The sequence below is a fragment of the Semicossyphus pulcher genome, unplaced genomic scaffold (genome assembly GCF_022749685.1).
Source record: "Semicossyphus pulcher isolate SPU_LCO1_2020_fin unplaced genomic scaffold, fSemPul1.0.p SCAF_17, whole genome shotgun sequence".
In the NCBI taxonomy this organism is placed as follows: Eukaryota; Metazoa; Chordata; class Actinopteri; order Labriformes; family Labridae; genus Semicossyphus; species Semicossyphus pulcher.
The window spans coordinates 15,048,015-15,070,600 of record NW_027211681.1 but is presented as its reverse complement, the minus strand read 5'-3'; the positions used below and the strand labels follow the sequence as shown (position 1 = coordinate 15,070,600).

The 22,586-nt window shown below is 43.2% G+C and overlaps 1 protein-coding gene across 1 annotated transcript in view; it reads left to right on the top strand.

Annotated features, from left to right (window-relative positions):
• The window catches only part of fbxo41 (F-box protein 41), a 53,735-nt gene that overhangs the window by 13,199 nt on the left and 17,950 nt on the right, over positions 1 to 22,586 (top strand). Inside the window, exons 3-4 of the mRNA XM_069666416.1 lie at positions 1,122 to 1,351; positions 19,077 to 19,284. Coding sequence (XP_069522517.1) covers positions 1,122 to 1,351; positions 19,077 to 19,284 — 438 coding nt within the window. The remainder of the gene's footprint in view (positions 1 to 1,121; positions 1,352 to 19,076; positions 19,285 to 22,586) is intronic.

Genomic DNA, 22,586 nt, shown 5'->3' with positions numbered 1-22,586 from the left:
ACTCTTTTAGTTTATTTCTGTTAATTGAATGAATTATAGAGGGAATATGTTCTGCACAGATTTTCATTGAATCAATTTGATTGGTTAGAAAATTTTAGTCCGCATTCGTCTTTAAGGAGGCGGTGGTGGGTCCTGAGGTTAGACCAGTTGAGAACCACTGCTCTAGAACTAGTGATTTAGGTGCTGTTGAGCTGCAGTGAGCTCAGCCCTGCCCCTGGTGGATGGAAGGTGTACTGCAACAACATATTATTAATGAATTCATAAAACAATGATTGATTGTAATTAGTATTTTCAGCACCAACACACACACTAAGGTGTTTAATGTGTTTATTGGGTGGGTTGCTAAGATTGAACTCACACACATGATCCTTACACCATGTATCTTTTCCTGTGATTGCCAGTTTGATTTCCACCACAGGCGGATTATTTCAAAGACAGAAAATTACACTCTTTCTATTTCAGCCATGAAACTACCAGCAGAGCTCTTTCTGATGATCTCAGTGTGCTTTGAGGAACGTTGTGCTCCCAAGCAGAGAGAGAATTAATGAGCTTGTCACAGGCATGAAGTGAACGTGATCAGTCCTACGTTTTATCAGTAACCAGTGGAGGAAAGCTAAACTGGGAATAACATGCTTCCTGTAAGGAGCTTAGCGGCAGCAGCATCATTGTAATCTGGAAGTTGTGTGCGAGCCACACTGACTACATAATGAGTAACATTAATCAAGAAATGAAGAAATTAGGACATTAAACATGCACATTTTTTTAACCTTTTTTTTTACCACAAAATTTTCTAGATTTTTCACAGTAACACATTAGTCATTTGAGCGCTTTAACTACAGTTATGTTTAATGACCAGAGTAAGAAAATTCAGATTTGGATGAATTCACATGCAGATTTGTTCTTCTGTGAGTGTCGATGGAATATATAGAAATCTAATAGTAATCTAATAGTATTGAGCATTCTTGCATTTATTTCTACAATTTATTTATGAATAATCTTATCTTTGCCAATGAACATGGAAATGACGCTGATTACTTAATTTGCATAAGTACTGATGCTTCACACAATGTAATGATAGCAGTGGGTCATCAGGCAGCTCACGTGCCTCCTCTCTCTCGTAGGTGGAGCAGAAAATAGCGGCCCGCGTAGGTCGTCTTCAGGCGGAGCTGGAGAGGAAGAGCTCCGAGCTGGAGCGAGCCAAGCAGGAGAGCGAGCGGCTGAGCCAGGAGAAGCAGGACCTGGAGGACAAGGCCTCCGAGCTCTCCCGACAGGTGGACGTCTCGGTGGAGATGTTAGCCAACCTGAAACAGGACCTGGTGAACAAGGAGGAGGAGCTCACTCACAAACAGCAGTAAGTGATTCAGACTGAGTGCGGGCTTAGAGCTGCTGCAGGCCTGTTGGTGTGCTTTAATTCTACCTGTGGAAACCAAGAGATGTGTTTCTTTAAAGCTGGATCGCTTAACCTACTAAGTTGTTCATTGACAAGGAGGATTAAATCACTTATGCACTCAACTGTTGATGGTGATGTTAGTTTGCTGGCTGTCCGGTTCATCCATTTTACTTGTTTATAGTTCCTCCACATTGCCTGTGGTGGAATTGGCAGGGATGAAATAAGCACCCTTGAATACCAATTTCTCCATCCTTCACCTCGATACAGACAGCTCATGTCTATCCCTTTATAAAACACATTGTCATGCACACACACACACACACGCATTCCCCTCATTCTCCTTTCCTTCACCTCTGCTCCTCTACCGATGGTGTAATCCTCAGTTGTCTGCGCCCACCAGATGTGGTCAGCATCTGTCCCCATGCTGTCTCCATATACCAGTGCCCTGCAGGCCTGGTTAGTGGAGAGTTAGACAGGAGCAGCTGGGTCAGCAGCAGCCTCCTCCGCCCGTTTCTCTCTCTCTCTCTCCGGCCGGTCCCTCCATAAAGCTGCCACGCTGCTTCATGAGATAGTTAAGAGTGCGGCTGCTGTAAATAGAAGCAGCAACTTGGATGTAAATCACAGCGTGGGGATGCAAGTTATGGCTGGCTCTGAATGTGATGAACATGAGTTGGAGCTCTCCCACAGCATGGCACAAAGAGCGAGCGTGGACCGGTTTGTTTCTGATTTCCAGCACTTTTATTGAAATCAATCCCAAAGAAACTTATTGTGTGCTCCTATCATCAGTGCTATTTTTAGTTTGACAGGCTGGAAGCAATGCAAACATGTTCAAATGGGAGGCAGTAGATGAAATCAGTGCGTTCCTACGTTTGTGGTTTCCCTCTCTTAGTGATTCGGTTTTTAAAGATGCTTTACAAATGTCATAGTAATTACAAATGTTTATGAAGGATGAGGCACTAAGACAAATCATGGGGTAGAAAAGGATCTGGGGTTATTTTCTGTTCATTATAAGAACCAATGTGGTTTGCTTATATATTATAGAACTAAATAATGTTGTAAAAAGGATGCTGTTTCGGTCCCCTTGTTTATTGAGGGGTGGGACTATCATAGCCTCAGCACAAGCAGAGACTTGTGTTTGAAAAGTGTAATTCAAGGCTCATATTGAAGTCATCTGCTATCTGTATTGTGTTTTTATCTGACAGGACAGCAGCCTCTTCTTTCTATCTCCGCTCTGGTTTTTATCACTTCCCTTCAGTTTCTTTATCAGGCCTGAGTGTCAGCGGTGGGTCAGGGACACAGAGGCCCTTGGCCTCTAATCTTATCACAAACACACGACATGTATACACACGTGCATGTTTTGTGTGTGCTTGTGCGTGAATGTGCCACCACCACATCACTGGCTCTTTGTTAACGCATGATCAACTAATGTACAAATGCCCCGATGACTTCTGACCACAAAAAGCGAGTCTGTGGCCACTAAATATTTCATGTTGGTGGCCACCAAGTTTAAACCCGATGTTACAGTAGGCTGCAACTTATAGTGTCTATACTACTGCTGATTAAGATCAATTAGTTATTTAGTCTTTAAAATGAGGGAGAAGTTAAAAAACATAACATGTTTTCCTTAAAGACCCCCTCCAGTGGAAATCAAGTGTTTAACCTTGTAAACGTCTCCATGTGGTGTTCTTCATGTGCTACAAGACATATCAGGGACAACATCAGCAGTCATCTCCATGGCTGGGCCTGTCTGCTTTTAAACTGCAGTGTACCAAGGACAGGCTGAACAACACGTTTTCAGATTGGCAGGTTTGAGACGTCACAAACCTAAGGAGCCAATCCCGTTAATGGACGGGGTGACGCTGTGCATATCATTATGTGTAACCTATGGCAACCACTGTGGCGATGCGCGAGCCAGCTGTTACCGTCATCGTAATTTTTGCAAACTCACTACTGACTACTAACGTTAACGTTACTACTACTAATTACTAGTTACTAGCTAGCTAAGTTTCAACAAGTTGCCACTAAACGATGGCAGAGACGTGTTTTGTTTTCGCGACAGAGGGGGCGGTTGGAAATGTGCATAGTGGGCGGGGACTATGCAGATTGAAGAGTTTTTAATGAGGGAGAAGGAGGAGATGCCCTGGGAGGATTTTTACAAGGCACAATTTATTATTTCAAGCAGAGAATTTTATGTCTCACAACACGACTGGAGCTCGTCTTTAAGACCAATATGTCAAAGTTTACTCAAAAATAATCTGATCACAAGGTCCACTTACTTAATTTTTCCGAAACTTCCAGCCAAATCTCACAGCCATCAGTTATCTTATTTGTTATCATGTATAGTATTGAACTTGTGCGAACAGGTGGTCATACTGTCTCTGAGGGAAGTTCATAACCCCTGTCGCTGTACAAGGATGCCTTCGGTGGCAGATGTGATCTCTTTCGATACATATATTTCTCAGACTGTCCACTTGTCCCTGGCTGAAGTCTTTGATCACTTCTCAGTAATTGCTGCGATCAAACTGAATGTCGCACACAGACGTATTAATTGAAACTTGAGAGAACAACAGAGACTCTGTTTGTTCCAGCCAGGTCTGAAGGATTTCACTCAGACATGAGGTATTTAACGCTGCACCGGGTATAAAAGATTTACTGAATAAGGCTGTTCTTCACCCAGCTAAAGGTGTGGGTTTTATTGGGTGTTTGATTATAACTAGGAACAATACAACACAAATAAAGGTTCTGGTCTGGTATTCATAGAGTTCATGTCTCTTTCCAGTGTTGATTAAGTTTCTTGTCAGGTTCTACTTGCTGCTTCACTGATGTAATGTTCCTCACTTTACTGCGCCTGTTTGTCTCTATTCAATTTCCAATCATTTAAAAAAAGGAAAAGGAAATGCTTTTATAAAACATTAATAACTTAAAAGAGTAAATGATTATAAGAATTGTTGTTCATTGTGTCTCCTGAGATAATGTGAGTTTAGCAAATCTGCTGTAAATAAGGACGGACAGCAGGACATCTTGGTCAACAATCCCTTTTTATCTGTTAACAAAATGATTCTATTCAGTCAGAGACGGCTGAACTTGTAATAGAAGCTGACTTATCTAATCTTGTGACAGACTGATACAAACAGCGTTTCATTGCAGTGAATAAGCAGAGGACAAGAGTGCTTTTCTTCCATTGAGTCCGGCCTCTCTGCTGTAAAGGTCACTGTGTCTGTGCTCGTCTTCTCCAAACCTGGCGGCATCAGACGGGGAAGGTCAGACTCTTAAAATCCCTCCTTGCCTCCTGGTTATGCCAGCAGCCCCCGTCTCTCCCTCTTTCTCTCTCTCTCTCTCTCTCTTACAGTTTTCTCCTCCGCTGTCTCTCTGAGGAGAAGCTGGCAGTCAAACAGTAAGCTCATTCAGACCTTAAAATGCAGACGGGGTCTGAGGTGGAAAAAGAGCATCACGGTCGGTGAATGTTCTGCAGGGTTGATGACTAAGCAGTCGTTAACAGACACAGAGCAGCTTATTGGCTCAAACATGTCTGCCTGATTCACCCAGCTGATGTTTTACAAAGCGTTAAAAGAGCTCACAAGTGGATTTGAGGAGTCGGTGAAACTCCTTCGAGGAGCTGTGCATCATGTTTGCACATCCACGGTGTCAAATGCTAAAAATGTGAGTCACCTCCCTTTGAGTTGCTATGCAACCACAGGAAACTCCTACGACCAGCTTTTGCTGCGAGCAGCGATATGCATAAATATATGACAGGGACATAATAATTTATTCAGCACAGAGAAACACTGTAAACATTGATGAAAAGCATGCAGAAGGCCCGCGGTACTGTAAGTCTTCAGTCTAATCTCAGCGTGCAGTTTAGTTTGTACCAAAATTCATTCACAAACAACAATACACACAAAAACACACACTGCCTGCTCAGTGACAGTCACAGAAAAACGCAGAATGATAAACATCACAGCACACTGTAGCATCAAGCTGAATGAATAACACAGTCCCTGGAGCGCGGCTGTTAAGTGCTTCAGTGGCAGCTGGAATAAACGGGAGCAGCTGTAATCAGCAGAAACTGCAGCCGGAGGAGAAACGAGGAGTGGTGGGGCGGTTATCTCCGGCATTTCAGCGCGCTGCAGATTCACCCACATTAGAAAAACAGCCTCATTTTGTGTCTGTCGCAGAAAAACGCCCAACACTGTCATAATCTCTCAGCCATTATCGATTGCTCCATGATAAACGGTAAGGTTCATTTAGTCGCACTGATATTATTACAAACGCTAATAGGCCGATTGTCTTCTTATTGTTCCAGTAGATTATTCTGAAGAGCTCTTTCTAATTAACTTTGATCTTGTCAGTAACATTTAATACAGCACAGTTTGTGATCTGTTTTAATGACGGCCGGCCTCGCCGAGCGCTCCTGCAGGAGGACATTATGCCGCTCTGTGCTCCAGTGGCTGCAAGATTATCAGGCGCTTCTTTTAATACTCAATTGTTCCTCATCTCAGGGGAACGTTTGTGTGACATGAACGGGGGGGATGATACAGGAGCATGAAGTCTCTGCAATCCAGTACTCCAGGCCTGAAACAAGTAAGAGCTGAAACGATGTCACTCAGTCGAGGAATAATCTGGTTTGTGGTCTTTATGGTTAGTTACTGAAGCTGAGCACTGACTTGTTAAACTGAAGACAATTTGGCACATCCATTTATTGATTACTTTAGCAGCACATAATTAGGGCTGCAATTAATGACTATTTTAATAGTCGACTAGCCATTGATTTTTGAAACATTTAATTGACTAATCAGATAATGAATGGCACAATGGCCTAATGGCTCTTTAGCTTAGCTTAGCTTTAGCTTTGTTTTGTTTGCCTGTCGCTTCCCTGTCGCTGTTTTGCATGCACAACCCTCAGCAGAGACAGTAAGGACACGAGGTGGCTCACCCCGCAGCAACTCAGCTCAGGAAAACAATGTTATCTCCGCGCACAGCATGAAAAACATGTGTGATGATGTAATCGGCTAATTAGCGACTTTTAAATTCGCTGGCAACTAATTTTGTCATCGATCAATGTAATCGCTGCACCCCTACACATAATAGAAGACATGCAAAGCAATGAAATCTGACAACATTGTGCTGCATTATTTACATATTAAAACATGAAAAGCAGAAGCACAGACATACAATCACTTCATTAAGTGAGTCTCATTCGAGACGATAATCATGTTTAGCCCTGTGTTCTGTTTCAGATCTATTTTGGATTTATCAGCTTGTTTTATTTCTTAATGATGCTCATTATCTCCCACCTGGTGTCCCAATTACTTAATAAGGGCACAACCCAAAGTAAATGTTTAATTAGGTCGGTGTTTGCAGGAATATTCTCTTTATTTGAATCCCTGATGAACCTGCCGAGGTCAAAACTGCTTTGATTTCGACTCATTCTATAGAAGCCATCAACTCACTAGTAAACTTTAGGCTTGGACTTTTACTCATGAGCACCTTAAAGTAATAATCAAGAAGATTTTTATTTAAATAAATGCCTGTTAAGTCACTATCTATCGCCAAATGAGGTAACACAATGGTGATTGAGACTATGGCCCACTGATGAAAGCCGTTGCATTTGCAGTATATAATATTATTACAGACTGGCTGTCTGTGGCGACTTTCACAGAAAGAATCACAAGCGGCGCCCAGTTAGTGACGCGTTTTCCATCACCCAGCAGTGGTTGGTCTGCCAGAGAGGGTAGGCGGAGCTAAGCGGCTACTTTTCCGGTCTCTGCAAGTGTTGCGAGTAAACAGTAATCTACTATGGCTGAACAAACAAGAAACAGGAAAGATCGATGACTACAGATACAACTTCAAAAAGAAGTGAAAATCCAGAGAAAAAGAAACAAACTCGACGCTCAGATGAAGCAAACAGTCTGAAAAGGAAAGCGAAAAGGAAAATCAGGAGTTACAACCGTAACAAAGGGAGCTTACCGAAGATGTCTGTATATGAGGGAAGTGCACCCCCACAATTACCGATTATTGCCAAAAGGTGCCGCTAGAGAGAACAAAACTGAGACCTTCGAGATTTCAACTTTAAATATGGCTTTTATGTGTTGTTGGAAGTTATGTTAGAAGACATTTCTTTGGCTCTAAGACACTTTGATGACTACTTTCCACAAAAGACGTTTAGAGACCAAATCAAACTCATTAAAAGATGAACTAATTGTCAAAGCAAAATATAACTTGAATAATTGTGTGTTGAGATTGTGTCAGAACGTTGATCATCGTGTTAATTTTGTAGCCGTACATTTTTGTATTGTTAACCTGCTGTTCTTTCTGTTGTGCCACTGACCTCCTTTATTCACTGTACAAACGGGAGAGGAGTAAATGTTGCAGTATTGCAGGTGTTTGTGATACATTTTGCAGGTGGTTGTGATCTGAAAAGGGAGGAGAGCAGTACAGAGGAAAGTCCTGTGAGGATTTCATATCATATTCAGCGCACACACGCACACACACGCACACACACAGTTGCTGCAGTAGGCCTGAACACAGAGGCTTGATTTATTCCTATAAGCCGCTATGATAAAGAAAGAGTTCCCTGTGCAGCCTCACAACTCTGACGTCTCTAATCGCACCACAGAGCACGGAGGATTCTCACTACTTCCTGTCACCGTGTTTCCCTTAAAAAAAAAAAAAAGGCTCGTTTTTCACCGAGCAGCTGTTTTGAATGCAAAGCAAAGCTGTCGGGGCTCGACTAACTCAACTCATTAACGGCCCCGTCTGAGAGAGAGGAGCATGTAGTATTAGCGCGGCACGACTTCTGAAGGCTTTCTAATGAAAAGAAATCAGAGTAAGAACGTGATCCGCAGGACATCGGAGAAGGTGGATGTGAAAATGAGTTTGACACCTGCCACAAAGATGGATGTAATCAGAGTTCTGTCTTATTATATTAATGTTAAAGCGCTGTGCGTGTCAGGATGTCAAAGTAAAAGACAGAAGACTGATATTCGGTCAAACCCTGGAGGAACAGGCAAATAAATTGATTGGATGACAGAAAAAACATGGCAGTGCTGATCGCCACAACACTAACATGAAAAGTGCGTACCCAGAATGCAATGCAATGAAACTTCTAAGAATTCAGCAGGACTTTTAGTCGACTTGTAACATCCCCAGTGTCACACAGCTCATTTGCAAGGACTAGCTATCTGCAATTAGATATATCCGGCCTGTAACGCACAATGTAAAGCTGCTCAGAGGGAGTTAAAACATATGATGACGTATGAACGATGTGAAGTGGCTTATAGGAATAAAGAGTTCTGCCTGGTATCAGATCATGAACAATCCAGTGGAGCCTTCAGTTAGAGCAGGATTTATGAGCGGACGCCTGCCCGTGTCTGTCATTAAATGGAAGAGAGTGACGTGTGCGTCCTTGAGGCGGCCTGAAATGCTCTGAGCACAAAAGGGAAACAGGAAGGATGCTGTAGCCAAGCTTTCTGTGGACACGTGTCTCTTCTTTCTCGTTCTGTTAAAGCTGACATGAAAGGTGGAAGCGACCGCCGCACGTAGATCCACGCTGATAATCGCAGTGTTCGATGCTTGGAGGACGCAGCGGGGCTTAGTGTCAGTATGTGTTTGGTTCTTAAGATGATATTGAGACAATGCTGTCATGATGTTTTCTCTTTGTTTGCGTGATCTGTCAAGTAACAGCTGAATGAGTGCTCCTGCTATGAATAGGGTGAAATGCATGTATGCTTGACAATAGCGCACAGAAGGGGCTGAATGCTTATCTGTTATTATTTGGAATGGATTGAGTCTACAGCTTCTTAAATGTGAAGATTTTTATATTGAAGTTAATGAAATATCTTTTGGAACTTGTGTATGATAACAGGTTTCACTTTTTTCTAATATTTAATAGATATTAGACTTATCAATTAACGAAAAAATAATCAAAATATTAATTGATACATAAAAGTAAGTTGCTGCGTTTTCCTTCTGTATGTCTTTGTGTTATTTTCGCCCCATTATTTTGCCATTTTGCATTTTCTCCTTGACAGAAACTGATTGCATCCACAAGAACAAATCATCAGCGTCAACATTACAAACAAGCATTTGATTCGTGATTAATTCTCCTCTTAAAAAAAAACATTACCAGCTGAATTTCAAGTCTTTTCTCCCACGGCATGGTGGTGAAGTGGTTAGCACAGTCGCCTGGTGTCTAATCCAAGAGCCAGCTTTCTCTCACAGTTTTAAGACATGCAGGTTCAGGTTAATGGTGACGATAGACCGTAGAAATCGACGTAACCACCCAGATGTCACCTATTGGTTTGTGTTGAAGCCTCCAGGTCAGCATTCTAGAGTTAGACGTCGCCATCTTGGTTTTCTGGAGCCAGAAGTGACAGTATCGGGGCGACAGATTAGTCACACATTGCTCGCCTCCATCCGGCCTCTGTCATGTTCAATCACAAGATCCGCCGCCCTAAAAACATACCCTGCTTTATAGTCAACTTTACTCTAAACTGGGATCATAATTTACCTAATGAACATCATGATTTATTGATGAATATTTGACAGTAGATTGATCTGTTTCCATACAACCAGTGGAGTCGCCCCCTGCTGGTCATTAGAAAGAATGAAGGAGAGGAATGTATTCTGAAACGAGGCGACCTCATCTCTTGCTCAAATGTCAGCTAGGATGAGATCCCCCTGTGACCCTCTCAGGATAAGCAGTGAAGCTAAATGGATGGACGGATGAATCAATGTCATACATATGTTACTGCTTTATCTTCACCTTGCTGTATCTCTGGATGCCTCTGCCTTTTGTGTTTCTTAACAGGAGTTCGAGCCGATATAAATATTTACTGTCTCCTGATTGATCTGTTCTAGGAACTGTTGTTTTTTATCCTCGGGAAACCAGTCCTGCTTTTTTTTCCGAGAGGCTCTTTCATCATCCCTTTTCTGTCATCCTTTCATCCTTCGCTGCATCACGTCTCCTCTCATGTACCTACACACCTCCTCAGGCCTTCATGCGTAATGCAGAGAAATATGTGACATTAAGAAATGATGACACAATGCAGTCTCCTGAATTTGCCTTTAAAACACACTATTTGATCCAGGTGTCGAAACAGAGCGACACACGAGCGGCCGTCCTTTGTCACGGCGGTGAAAGCTTATATTCACGCTACATCCTCGTCCTCCTCGCTCGGGCCTTTCGGTCAATCATCTCTGCTCTTAAATATTAATGAGGCATAATTTTGAATTAATGGACAGAGATGATGACAACTGTGAAAGGAGGCTGACCAGTGATTGTAATTAACATTTAAGCAGAATCCCTCAGAAGATCATTCCTTATTAATCACGCTCGCTGCAGCTGGATGTCTCTGCTGTACTCCACTATTTGTTATGGCTGTTAAAGGGAAGGGAGATTTAACACGCTCTGCTGAGCTGTTCGTTATTTCTCCGAGCGCGTGCAGAAGTGCTTTAATTGAGGTCTTCAGAGCCCATTTTCATCCGTTTAATAAAAAAATGTATAGATGGTTGTTTGGAGGCTCTCAAGGTCTAAATTTAGCAGTGAAAGAATAATTTCCTCAAGCTTACAGGGGCGAAATAGTAAATGCATATTAACGAACAAGCCCCTCATTCAAGTGTTATCGCTGACAGCAGCAGAGAGCAGGACTGGGGGTGTGTTGTTCGGCCGCTGAGGGGAAATGCGTGGTAAAAAATACTACTGCGACCTTCTTCTCTTTAATCAGCGCTATCGATCGTATCTCCGCTGTTATGTGCACGTGTTCATGTTTGGATTAAGTGAGGCATATTGTTTGCATCAGAGCTTATCTTGTATAGAACTCAATAGAGCAGATCAATAGGAAGCGTATAACAATATGAAGATAAGAGATGGATCAGGATCCCCCAGAGTGTAGACGCTGGTGGTGGTGGAGTGAAGTCAGCAGGCGGATGATGGAGACTCCTGAACATGCCTGAGGTCATGCTGATCATAATCTTTAAAATACAATGACAGGACCAAAATCATATTTAGCCCTGTACCTCTAACAGCAGATGTGGGCCGACTTCAGGCAGTAAAAACAAGATATAAACACTGGGATCTCTTTTAGATCGATATGATGAAATCGTTAGCAAACAGTTTCTTGTAGAAACATCCATCCATTATGGAGCTACATTTTCACTCATGTGGAGTTGTGTGTTGGGCCACCTGATGATTTGAATCCAATATTTACTCTCTGTTAGGCCTGTATGGTGGTGCAGTGGTTAGCGCTGGGCGTAGAGGGCCTTTCTATGTTCTCCCCGTGCATGCATGGGCTCCCTCCGGCTTCTTCCCACAGTACAAAGACATGCTCGTTAGGTTCATTGGTGACTCTAAAATTGCCCATTAGTGTAAATGTTAACGTGAAAGGTTAAATGGACTGTACTTATATAGCGCTTCTCATTCATACACTGATATCAAAGGCCTAAGTGCCAGTCTCCAATCAGATCTGATGGTATGAATGGGCCAGTGTCTTGCCTAAGGACACTTGTCCATATGTGACTGTAGCAGTCAGAGATCGAACCCCCAACCTTCCGCTCGAGAGACGTCCGACTCTACTCTCACGGAGCCACAGCCGCCCCAGGTTGTCTGTCTTTACCTGTCACGTGATTGACTGGCGATCAGTCCAGGGTGTACCCTGCCTCTTGCCCAGTGACAGCTGGGAGTGGCTCCAACCTCCCCGCAACCCTGAACAGGATAAGCGGTATAGATTTGGATTTACTCCCTTTGAGCTCTGCTTTGGTCGCTACCTGCTCATGAGGGTAATATCTGTCTCTTTAGCTTCTCGATGCTAGTCGCTAACCGTGTCTCTCGACATCTCAGTTGATAGTTTTCAATGGATTTGTGCAGGTTTTCCAGAACAGCTGTTTGCTGCAGCCCAAAGAGACACAATAAGAGCGTAAACCCAAACAGTGTAGAAGAGGGTTGGGCTGTAAACATTAAAACTCACTGTTCAACTCTTTACAGCTGAGGGGAGGTTGAGCAGAGCAGCCGCTCTCATATTAAGTTTTTATACATTGTTACTGTAAGAATATCGCTTAAAGACTTTCAAGAGTAGCATCAGAGAACAACCAGCAAAAGCAGGCTAATTGCTACGATTCTTTATGCTAAGCTAGGCTAACTCAGTTCTCATATTTACTGTACAGGCTTGCTAGTCGGTCGTTATCAGACACTGTATGTTTTGTAAAGATGTTTATGTGTGCGCTATAACAGCTACATATGGAGATTAGGGTGTGGGTGAGCAGACAGGTGGCAGCATCACAACACTGTGATCATGAGGGTCACAATAAGTAGTTCCCCCTCACCCACGGACATGAATCTGTGTTATGAGGACGGTGTCAATCCAGCGTGGGGCCCACCGCCGAGTCATTTTCTCTGAATCATGCCCCAGACTAACCACCTGCATGCTCATCACTCAGAAAAAGATGGCGGTCTGCATTTTTCCCAGCTCCCCCCCCCCCCCCCCCTCCACCAGAGTCCGGGTAAACAGGCAGGCGTGTTTGTCACCTTGAGGCTTTATTTCAGAGGTGTCGAGGAGTGAGTCACGCCGTTAGAGCGAGGTGTGTGTGTGTTAAAATTAGGATTGACAACAGGAAGCAGCCACATCCCCTCCTCTGTCAAACCTCCTGTGCTTTCTGCTTCCACATGACTGCAGATTTCTGTTTGCTGTCTGTTGCTTTAGCCTCTGCAGTGTTTTCTCCTCCTCTTTGTGTCTATTCTCTCCTCTCAGCTTCAGTCCTCTGTTTCCTCTCTGCTCTTTAAATCTGGTCTTTCCCTCTCTCCTCGCACGTCTCCTGGGATTTCTTCCTTCTCCCCCCCCTTCTGCCCACCCTCCAACATCTATCTCAGGTCTTTCAATCAAATTCCTGACTCCCTTCCCTCTCCAAGAGGATGGCGGTTAGGCGCTCTGGTGCGTCGGTGCAATTCTTCCTTACACGGAGAATGAAAGGGAAAGTCTTTCCGTTGTTGCCTCCAACACTCGTGGGATTGATGGATCAGTCTCCAGTAACAACAAAAATCCGATACAGATGAATAATTAACCAAGACAAATTACAGATGCATCCCAAACTTAAACGCCAAAATGCAGAGTAGCTCACGTACAGTGCATGCAGAGCTCAGTCAGCTCCTCTATTAAAAGCAGCTGTGAGGAAGCTTTATGTTATTATGACTGCAGGCTGAAGTGAAACAGTGCTCAGTCATTGTTCTCTCGTGTTGAATAATGAGAGCAAAACTTTCGCTTCAGGCCGCTCCATCATACATCACATTAGGTCCGGCTCCTCTCATTTCATCCAAATAAATGAAACTCGGGCTCATTAATCGTGCGCAGTAATGAGATGCATTTAATACAGTAGGATGACTCAGTGATTTCATCTGCTGAGTCAGTTTGCTGATGCATCCTTTTTTGACATGAGCGCTTCTTCACCCAGCATCTGTCTTCCTTCATATTTAGAGGATCTTGGTGTCACAAGCCTCAGCGTGTAGTTTCGTGTGTGACTGGAGAGCAGGAAGTTTGTTTTGCCAGTTTTAATGCTGACCTTTATTTTTGTGCACACCCCAGATGTAAATCAGATCATTTATCAAAGACAAAGTTATTGACTTTCTTGTTATGGTGAATTTAACAGCTGTAGAGCCGGATATTTCCCTCAGGAGCTGTAAGAGACAAAGTCAGAGCCAGGAGGAGATCGAATATTGGGTTACATTCTCCAGGTGATCAGAGAAATGCTTCTAAATGAATGCCATTGTTGCAGGCAGCTCTTTGTAGATAAGTTTGTGCTTAAAACGTTATATGCTGATATTATCTGTAGCGACTACAGGAAACAAAAGTTGCTGAGAGGCTGAAGTTGAGCCTGGATGATTTGTGTGATGTGCAAACAAATGATTCGCTGAGATTCAAAAGTATGTTTGAAAAAGATTTATTAATGAAAAGACTCAACTCATTACAACGTGCTCAAAACTATACTTAAAGTCATAACAGCAATAAAAAGAAATGCGTTCAACAAAAATACGACGACCCAACTCGCCTCTTTCCCTCACACAGGTGAAAAAGTGCATTTATCAACTATGATTATCACCGCTCGTATCCATTGTGACTCATCTCCATAACCCTGGCGATAACTAAAAATAATAAATGACAAAATCCCAAACACAAATGAAAAAAGAAAACTAGAGAATAAACCATCAAAACTTAATACAACCAAAAAATGTACTCATTTATGGTTCCTACAGTATCTCAATATTGTGTTCCCAGCTTGTTTCGCTGCCCCCATGTGGCCATAAAATCAATGAAAGATGTTTAAAGTCAAGGTGAAATGAAAAATGTCATTTTAATCCTTTTAGATCACATCCCTGGTAATATTGTGCAATTATTTGACAATATAGGCCCAAAAAAATACAGAAAATCAATTTGTTAGTATTCTTATATCAAAATCCGATCATTTTTTCTTCCGGTAAAACTAAATTTCACGTGTGCTTACATAAGTTAGCACTAAACAATTTCAACCAATCAATCTGCAACATTTAGCCGCAGAGCACCAAGAACGCTCGGTCAGTTAGCTAGCTACTGCGCTGTGGAGATCGTCTGGCTACGCCCACTTCTCAACGATCAAATCAAATCCCTCTAATGATATGTCCCGCCTGCACGCCATGTTTCACTCGGAAATACGTCACGATACGGTAGCTAGATGCTCTTGAAATGCCGTTTCAGCTCGACTTTAAAAGGAGCAAGTGGCCCCTGGAAAAAGCCACTGTCAGTCAAAGCTGGTGGATTATCAAGCTCCCTGGCCTCCGCCAGATGGCGCGTTTTACGTTCTCTGGCGGAGGTTTTCCAGGGCCCATTGGAGAAGCGGATAGCGTCCTCCAAAGGCACCGAGCGAAATTGCAGTTTTTTCCTACCATAATGGCATTAGCTCCCCATAATAGCATGATAGGACTGAGGTTGAAAAACGGCGAACTGGCCCTTTAAGGTTCAAGAGTTAGTTAAAAACACAATATTTTTAAATCAGGAAATAAAGGAAGCGACTGAGATGGTACTTTCGATGTTTGTTCCAGCTGAATGTTAATGAATATGTGCAGCTTCCTCTGTTGAAAGACATTGATGCATCTCCATGAAGGTTGGACTGGATGGCACTTGATAAACAAACAGCTCGTCCTTTTTTAGGGCTTTTATTTTGGCAGCTTCAACAGATTTGATGATGAAATTCCTCCTTTCTTTTCCACAAGTAGAGAGGAGAGTTTGTGGTGTGATGAGATAGAAGTGGTGGGACACAATGTCATGGAGACCTCAGTCTGCTTTGCCAGTCTGTAAAGAAACCACTTGAAATAAAGGTTGATATTAAAGCTGAGAGGAAGGTGCACATTCCTCTCGCTCACTGATCAAGGTGTATTTTATGTTTGTGGATAAATGCGTAAATGTTAATACTCGTTTATATCATGAACACAATCTTTTTTTCTGTTAAAATAAAAGAAAGGTGAGGAGAAACAAGACTGGTTGGTCTGTGTTTGTCAGGCTGTGAGGAGAGACAGTTCTCTTGTTATGATTCTTTCTCTTTTGTGTGGCCGGCCTGATAAAATTCTTCTCGCAACTGAGAAAACTGATTCCTGGTTATCCATCCTTTCCACTCACACTGCCCACCGTCCACAAGTACAACACACAAACACACACATTCTTCTTCGCGTCTTCTCGGTAAATGTCTGTGACAGCACAGACTGCACCGCTCAAAAACAACCGCATCTTTCCATCAGTGTCTTAATGCGACAGGTGCTGCTCTGCTGAAGGGTCACATCTTCTCTGGTTGTGTTAAGAAACTTTTGGACCTCAATGTTTGCGTGTTTCTCCAATGCGTACTGGTCATCTTTGGATGCTCTGCAGAGACTTTCGAGCTGTCGGTCGATATGCAGATCGCTCTGCATGTAGGACTGGTGGTCGCTAAAGAACGTACTCTCCTCATGTGGACGTCTACCTCGCCACCCTGCTTCTTGTGTCGGCTGAAGGACGTGCCGTCTGTTCTACAAATGGAAAGACTGCGTCAGCACAAACCTAATACAACGAGTACATTTGAGAGAGTTTGGGGACCTTTCTTGGCACAGTGTTAAATTAACGCGCATCCACAGGGACTCTACAGGAGTGGGCCTGGTTATTTAATTGTGCTAACAATTTTGAAACACTATCTATCTACTCGTGTAACCCTGTAAACTGGCAGCCATGTTTCAATCTTTTATTCACTTTATGCATCTATTTGTAAATAAAGTAAAGTAGATGAATATCAGGACTGATTAGAGACGCAGTTCCGGCCCTCTTCTATTGACTTCCTGTTTGTTTACTCACAGATTTAACAGCGCATGTGTTTTCATTTCTCCCCAAAGGTCAAGACTAATTCCAGACTCATATTTTAGTCCTCTTTGCCTGAGCATAAGAGAAGTGAACTGTGCCAGACTCCGAACTATTCTTATCTCAGAATGCCCCCATTTCAGCCTGATCCGCTGTGAGTGCTGTTACTGTTCTTGAACGTACCCTGGATTATATAACGGTTACTAGTAGTGGATGTTTGACAGTAGTTGGACATTAAAGTATCCATCCAAATGAGCTCAAACCTATTTCAACTGGAGTAACAGTGATTTGACGTCCCTGTTTCTTGTCTGCCGTGACGGTCTGAGCCTTTTAATGGGTCCTTTGGCTTTGTCAAGGTCAGATGTCTGAATCGTCTCGTCACGCTCCGCCGGCTGCTTTGTTTGGACAGTGGAGGCTCAGGCCGTTTAGAAGGACTCACAGAAAGACAAGCACGCTCTGGGAATCGTAGAGGTCACATATGGAGACAGGTCAACATTAACAGGCGTGTAAAGTAAAGGAGGCAAAGGTGCTGTGTTCGGTCATACTTTATAGATATTCACACAAAAAAAGGTTTGTCTGGATGTGAAAATAGTGCTGAAACAAGAGGTCAGTTTATTTTGTAGTAGATTTACAGAAAAGAATCAACAACGTTAAGAAGAATCGATGAGTTGTTATTGTCTGTATCGAGCAGAAATGTGAAACATTGGCTGGTTTCGGCCTCTTAAACGTGCAGATCTGCTGCTTTTCTCTGGTGCATACATATAACGCCTTGCATGTCTGAGGACTTTGGACTGCAGGTCGAACCGAATAAACAGCTGAAGATGTCACCTTGGACTCAGATAATCCAGTTCCCCATGAAATCTCTAGAGCATTTTAACGTCTTACAGCATATTGTTTTGGTTTTTACACCCTGCAGCTTGCTCTGATTCAGTCTCACTGCTCTCATCAGCATCATCCATCCATTATCTGTACGGCTTATCCTAGAGGCGGGGTACACCCTGGACTGGAAGGAAGCCGGAGTACATGGAAGTACCCACGCAAGCAAACTCCACACATAAAGACCCACTTTGCTTGAACCGGTTTTGAAACTAGGAACCTTCTAGTAAGGCAACAGCGCTAACCACTGCACCACCGTGCAGACTCATCAGCATCAGTTAATTTTTCACTGTTTTACATTTATATTTTATGATCTAAATGATTCATTAATCCAAAAATAAACAGCAGACTAATCCTTGATAAAAATGCTTGTAAGTTGCAGCATGAAAAGCGTAGTCACATTAGCGGCTATGATTAATATTGTTGTATAAGTTCTGTCTATTGTTTAGCTGTCCAGCTTCACTCTCTCTGCTCTGGTAGCCTAATTTACGGTTGAAGCATGAAGCTGTCTTAAGGGGAAAGCTTTACCTTTGCTGCACCAAACAGCAGACAGTTGAACAGACCAAACAAATGTCTCAACTACAGTCAAAGTCGGACTTACAGCAGCCAGCTGCATCTGTTTGCATGTCATCTTAAAAGCTGGCATGTAAATGTGTTCATAACTTGTTTCCGCTGCCCCCAAGTGGTCAAAGAAATCTGTTTTAATGATGATCAGAGCTGTCTGAGGACAGGTGAAGCATTAGCCAGGTATCTGATCGGTATTTCTTGTGCTGTCTGTGTTTTTCATTGTATCAGCTGTGATCAAAACGAGCAGTAAGAGCTTACATGGCATTATTTCTTGGTCTAACTTCTAGCTAATCTAGAGAAACAAAAAGCCAAGGCCATTTCGTAAAAATGCAGAGCCTTCTTATTGGACATAATGGAGCTCCATTGTCAAAGCCTACACTGATGGAGTTAAAGTAATTTGACTAATCACACCTGAACATCTCAGATCAGATGACACAAGTCTCTGCAGGCAGTGCAAGAAATAAACAGTCTGTCGAGCAGGCTGCAGGCAACTCCTAACACTGTCTGACTTCCTGGTTTGTTTTTCCTCTGTGTCGGAGTGAGACACTGTCCCTTAAAGTGACGGTAACTTGGCCCTGCTATGCCTGAGGAGGTATTAGCATCCAGCTGCTCTCTCACCCTCTATTCCCGTCGCGTCTCTCGCTCCCTTTGTGTTTTTATGGTATATTTATCTCTGTCACCGACCGTCGCTGTGCATCGTCTCCATGCAAAAAGGGCAGGACGGCAGCTGGTGTGAATATGAGAGGTTTTATTAAGGACCATTTGCCTATAAAAAGCAAGGTTCAGCACATCTGCAGTATCTCCCCGCCTCCCAATGAAACATTATCTATAAGAGAGTATCCCGCAGAGTTTAAAGAACGTCCCATTAACACTGCCGTCCCTCTCTATCTCTCTGCCCTCAGGGAGGTCGCCCAGATTGACCAGTTTCTCCAGGAGACGGCGGCACGTGAAGCAAATGCCAAAGTGCGTCTGCAGCAGTTCATCGAGGAGCTGCTGGACCGAGCGGACCGCGCCGAGAAACAGCTGCAGATCATCAGCAGCTGCGGCACCACACCCAATGGCAGCCTGGGCCGCTGCAGCCTCCAGGCATCGAAGGGCAACGGACGCCAGGTGAGGATACAGTGTGCATACATATATACATTTTACTTATCATTATAAAGTCCATGACTGACTTCGACAGCACAATATCTCACTAAAATTTCAGAACACATTTGGATTTTTATTTCACCATCCAAAACATATTATGAGTCTTGTTTAAGAGCAACTTCCAGCTGTCTGACAGTCCTCTGACACAGCAGCTCATTGCCTCTGAATAGTGCATAAGCATTGATTATATTGAGTAATGTCCCTCTAAAGCACCACAGGTCAAACCCTTAATGGACTTAAGGAACCGCAGACAACAAGTCCATTAACTATCCAAGACTTACCTAATACAGATAAAATGATTTAACAGAAATCACCTCGAGAATCAAGTCTAAGGATGGAGTGAGTTATTTTTTTAGTTTCAACCAATGACTGTATATAAAGATGGACGACATGTCTCCATCTGCTTGCATTGTACAAATTTGAAGCCAATGGTGTGATGGTGACGTGATTTGGAGCCAGAGCTGTGCAGTAGAACTTGGCGGGTGGATCCGCTGTAGCCACTTCCACTTACCAAAACACACACTTAACTGAGGTTAACGTTCACAGATATGTAAACTTTACGTTACGTTTCCTCTCACCGTTCCTCCTCTACTCTGCTAATCTGGAACAGATCTGCTGCAGGAGCCGTATATGAGATGTCAATCATCTTTTTTACAGCATCAAATAACTAATTAAAACTGTCAGAAAAATGAACACTTGGACGTAAATCAGCATGATAAGAACTAACTATAATGACAGAAACCATGTTTGAGAAATACGTATTTGGCGTGTATTATGATTTTATAGTTTGACTCATGTCCCATCTGTTAACATGGAGGAGGCAGGCTTTATGACCTATACTGCAGCCAGTCAGCAGGGGGCGATAGAGAGGGTTTGGCTTCACTTGTAGGGAGCTGTCATGTCGTCCATCTTTTTACACAGTCTATGGTTTAAACTTTGCTTTTAAATGGAACTGACAGGCTTGTGGTTCGATAGTAGAACAGAAGATCACAAGTGTGTGCATGAAGATGTGTTATGAATGAGTACTTAAGTACTTGTCAGCAACTGCCGGGCCCGAGGTATCTTATTTTTGGGGGTTTCCGTCTGTCTGTCTCTTTCTCATAAATAAGATATGTCAGGAAGGCCCTGAGGACATGTCTTCAAATTTGGCACAAACACCCACTTGGGCTTAAAGCAAGGGTTTGGGGGCGATGGAGGTCAAAGGTCACTGTGATCACAACTCAAGGCCAGGTTTTTGACAACTCAAGAATTAATTCTCTAATTGTGATAAAAATTCACATGAAGATCCGATAGGTTCAATTATAAAGTGATGACTACTTTTACCATAAAGGTCAAAGTTCAGCTTTACTGTGACATCATAATGCTCTGAAAAAGACACTTTACTGGACATTAGATACTCTAATGGTTAATATGCAGGTCCACATACTGTTCATACAATCAAGTGATGTTCACCCACTATAGGATCATAAAGCTATGACTTACAATATGTTCTATCTGCTCTGCGTTCAGCGTCAGACAGTAGAAATCGTGACCTCCCTCAGCTCTCTGTGTCTGCAGCTCCCATCATTGCGTTTCCCCGCTCTTCATTTGCCTTGTTACGCGACACAATAAAAATGTAAAATCCGACACTTTCTGCTCTTAAAAGTGTCACTTATTCAAATTATCAGACACCTCTTGGAAAAAAGAGGTGACCTGTTTCGTTGCACACATTTGAGTGCTGCCATGGAAACCGGTTCTTGCTCCTGCTGAAAGGTGTCAGCGTGATTTTGAATCAGATGTGGTGTCGAACAGATCTGCCTGAGAGGAAATAGCAGTGTCTTTTTCGCTCATTATCTGAGAGAATTTCTGCAAAACTGTGCTCCTCAGATCACTATCACCGAGTTCAGGGATGTGGCTGACACACTCGGCTTAGTCACTGTACGCCGTCCTACTGTACGGCGTAAAATCTAAGTGATGGCTCATTTGTAACGCTGTTTGAACATAGAATGATAAGGCTCATAGTCTCCCTCTTTCTTTCGCTATATTAGAGAGCTGCTCGACCTGAGGTTGACCTGAAACGCTGCCGCCTAAATTTAGGCGTCCTCTCTTTGGATCTCAGCATCAGTCAGTTTCATGTTTGTGTGCAGGACTCTGAATAATCGACTTGACAAGTACATGTGTGCAGTCACAGACTAGTTGGCACCTTCTCGCAGTGTCAAGGGAAGCCCAGAGATGTCGCCGGTCCAAGCTCACGCCCTTGCGACCTCCCTCACCGCCTGTCACGGCATCAGCGAGGTCGCCGCAGAGGTATTTTAGGACTGACGGTGAGGATAAGGATGGATGACTTATTTCCTGCTCACACTCGAGTTCAGTCCGAGCTGAATCTAATGCTTTTCTACACAGGAAGTGTAAGGTGATGATGGAGATTGTTAACAGAGAGACGACACGAAGGAGAAATAGAGGATAACACGGCTTAAAGACCAAACTCAGGTCACCAGATTGGAGTTTTACTTGCTCGTTTTTTCCCGTCCATTTCTGGGAGATTCGCCTCTGTCCTGCCTTCGCCTCAGGCTGCTCTGGAAAGAGAGCCATGGATGGTGTTTGCCTGTTTCCTCCGTGGTCCATTTTCTCTGGCGCGAGGCCAGAAACAAGCTGTGCGAGGAGACGCGAAACACAAAGAAAGGGAGCGAGAGAGAGAGGAGTGACAGTGTCTGTGTTTATGCATATTTTCCCTCTGTGGCTCGTCGCCAGTCTTGTACACAGAGTCCCACCTGGCACTACTTCACACACACACACACATATATAGATTGAGACACACTCTTACAAACATTACACAGGCAGCTTTGAGTGCTGTATGAAAGAGTGACTCGGAGGATTTTGCTCTCAGGCAGATAGAGAGAGAGAGAGAGAGGAGCCGGCTGCACTCCCACTACCAAATACACTTGAAAATTCTCACCTGATTTCAGAGCTACAGTCAAATATTTGAGGTAGTGGGAAATGTGCCGAGGGTTTCTGGGTTGTTAGAGTGAGAGAAAGTAATCTTTACTACAGGCTGAAGTGTGAGAAAATGAGTCCTCGTGGAGCGTCACTATTGGCCGGAAGTTTTCACTTGTTTAAAAGTAGTATGAGAATCCAACAAAAGTTTGGCATTACGTTCATCAGGATTTACTTCCACAGAGGCATCCCCTGGCCGTTTCTGAGGTGTAATAAAATGATGTTATGAAATAGTTGTGGTATAAATGGATCACTTCTAATCTAAGTCCAGCACTAGGTCAGAATCAGTTGTT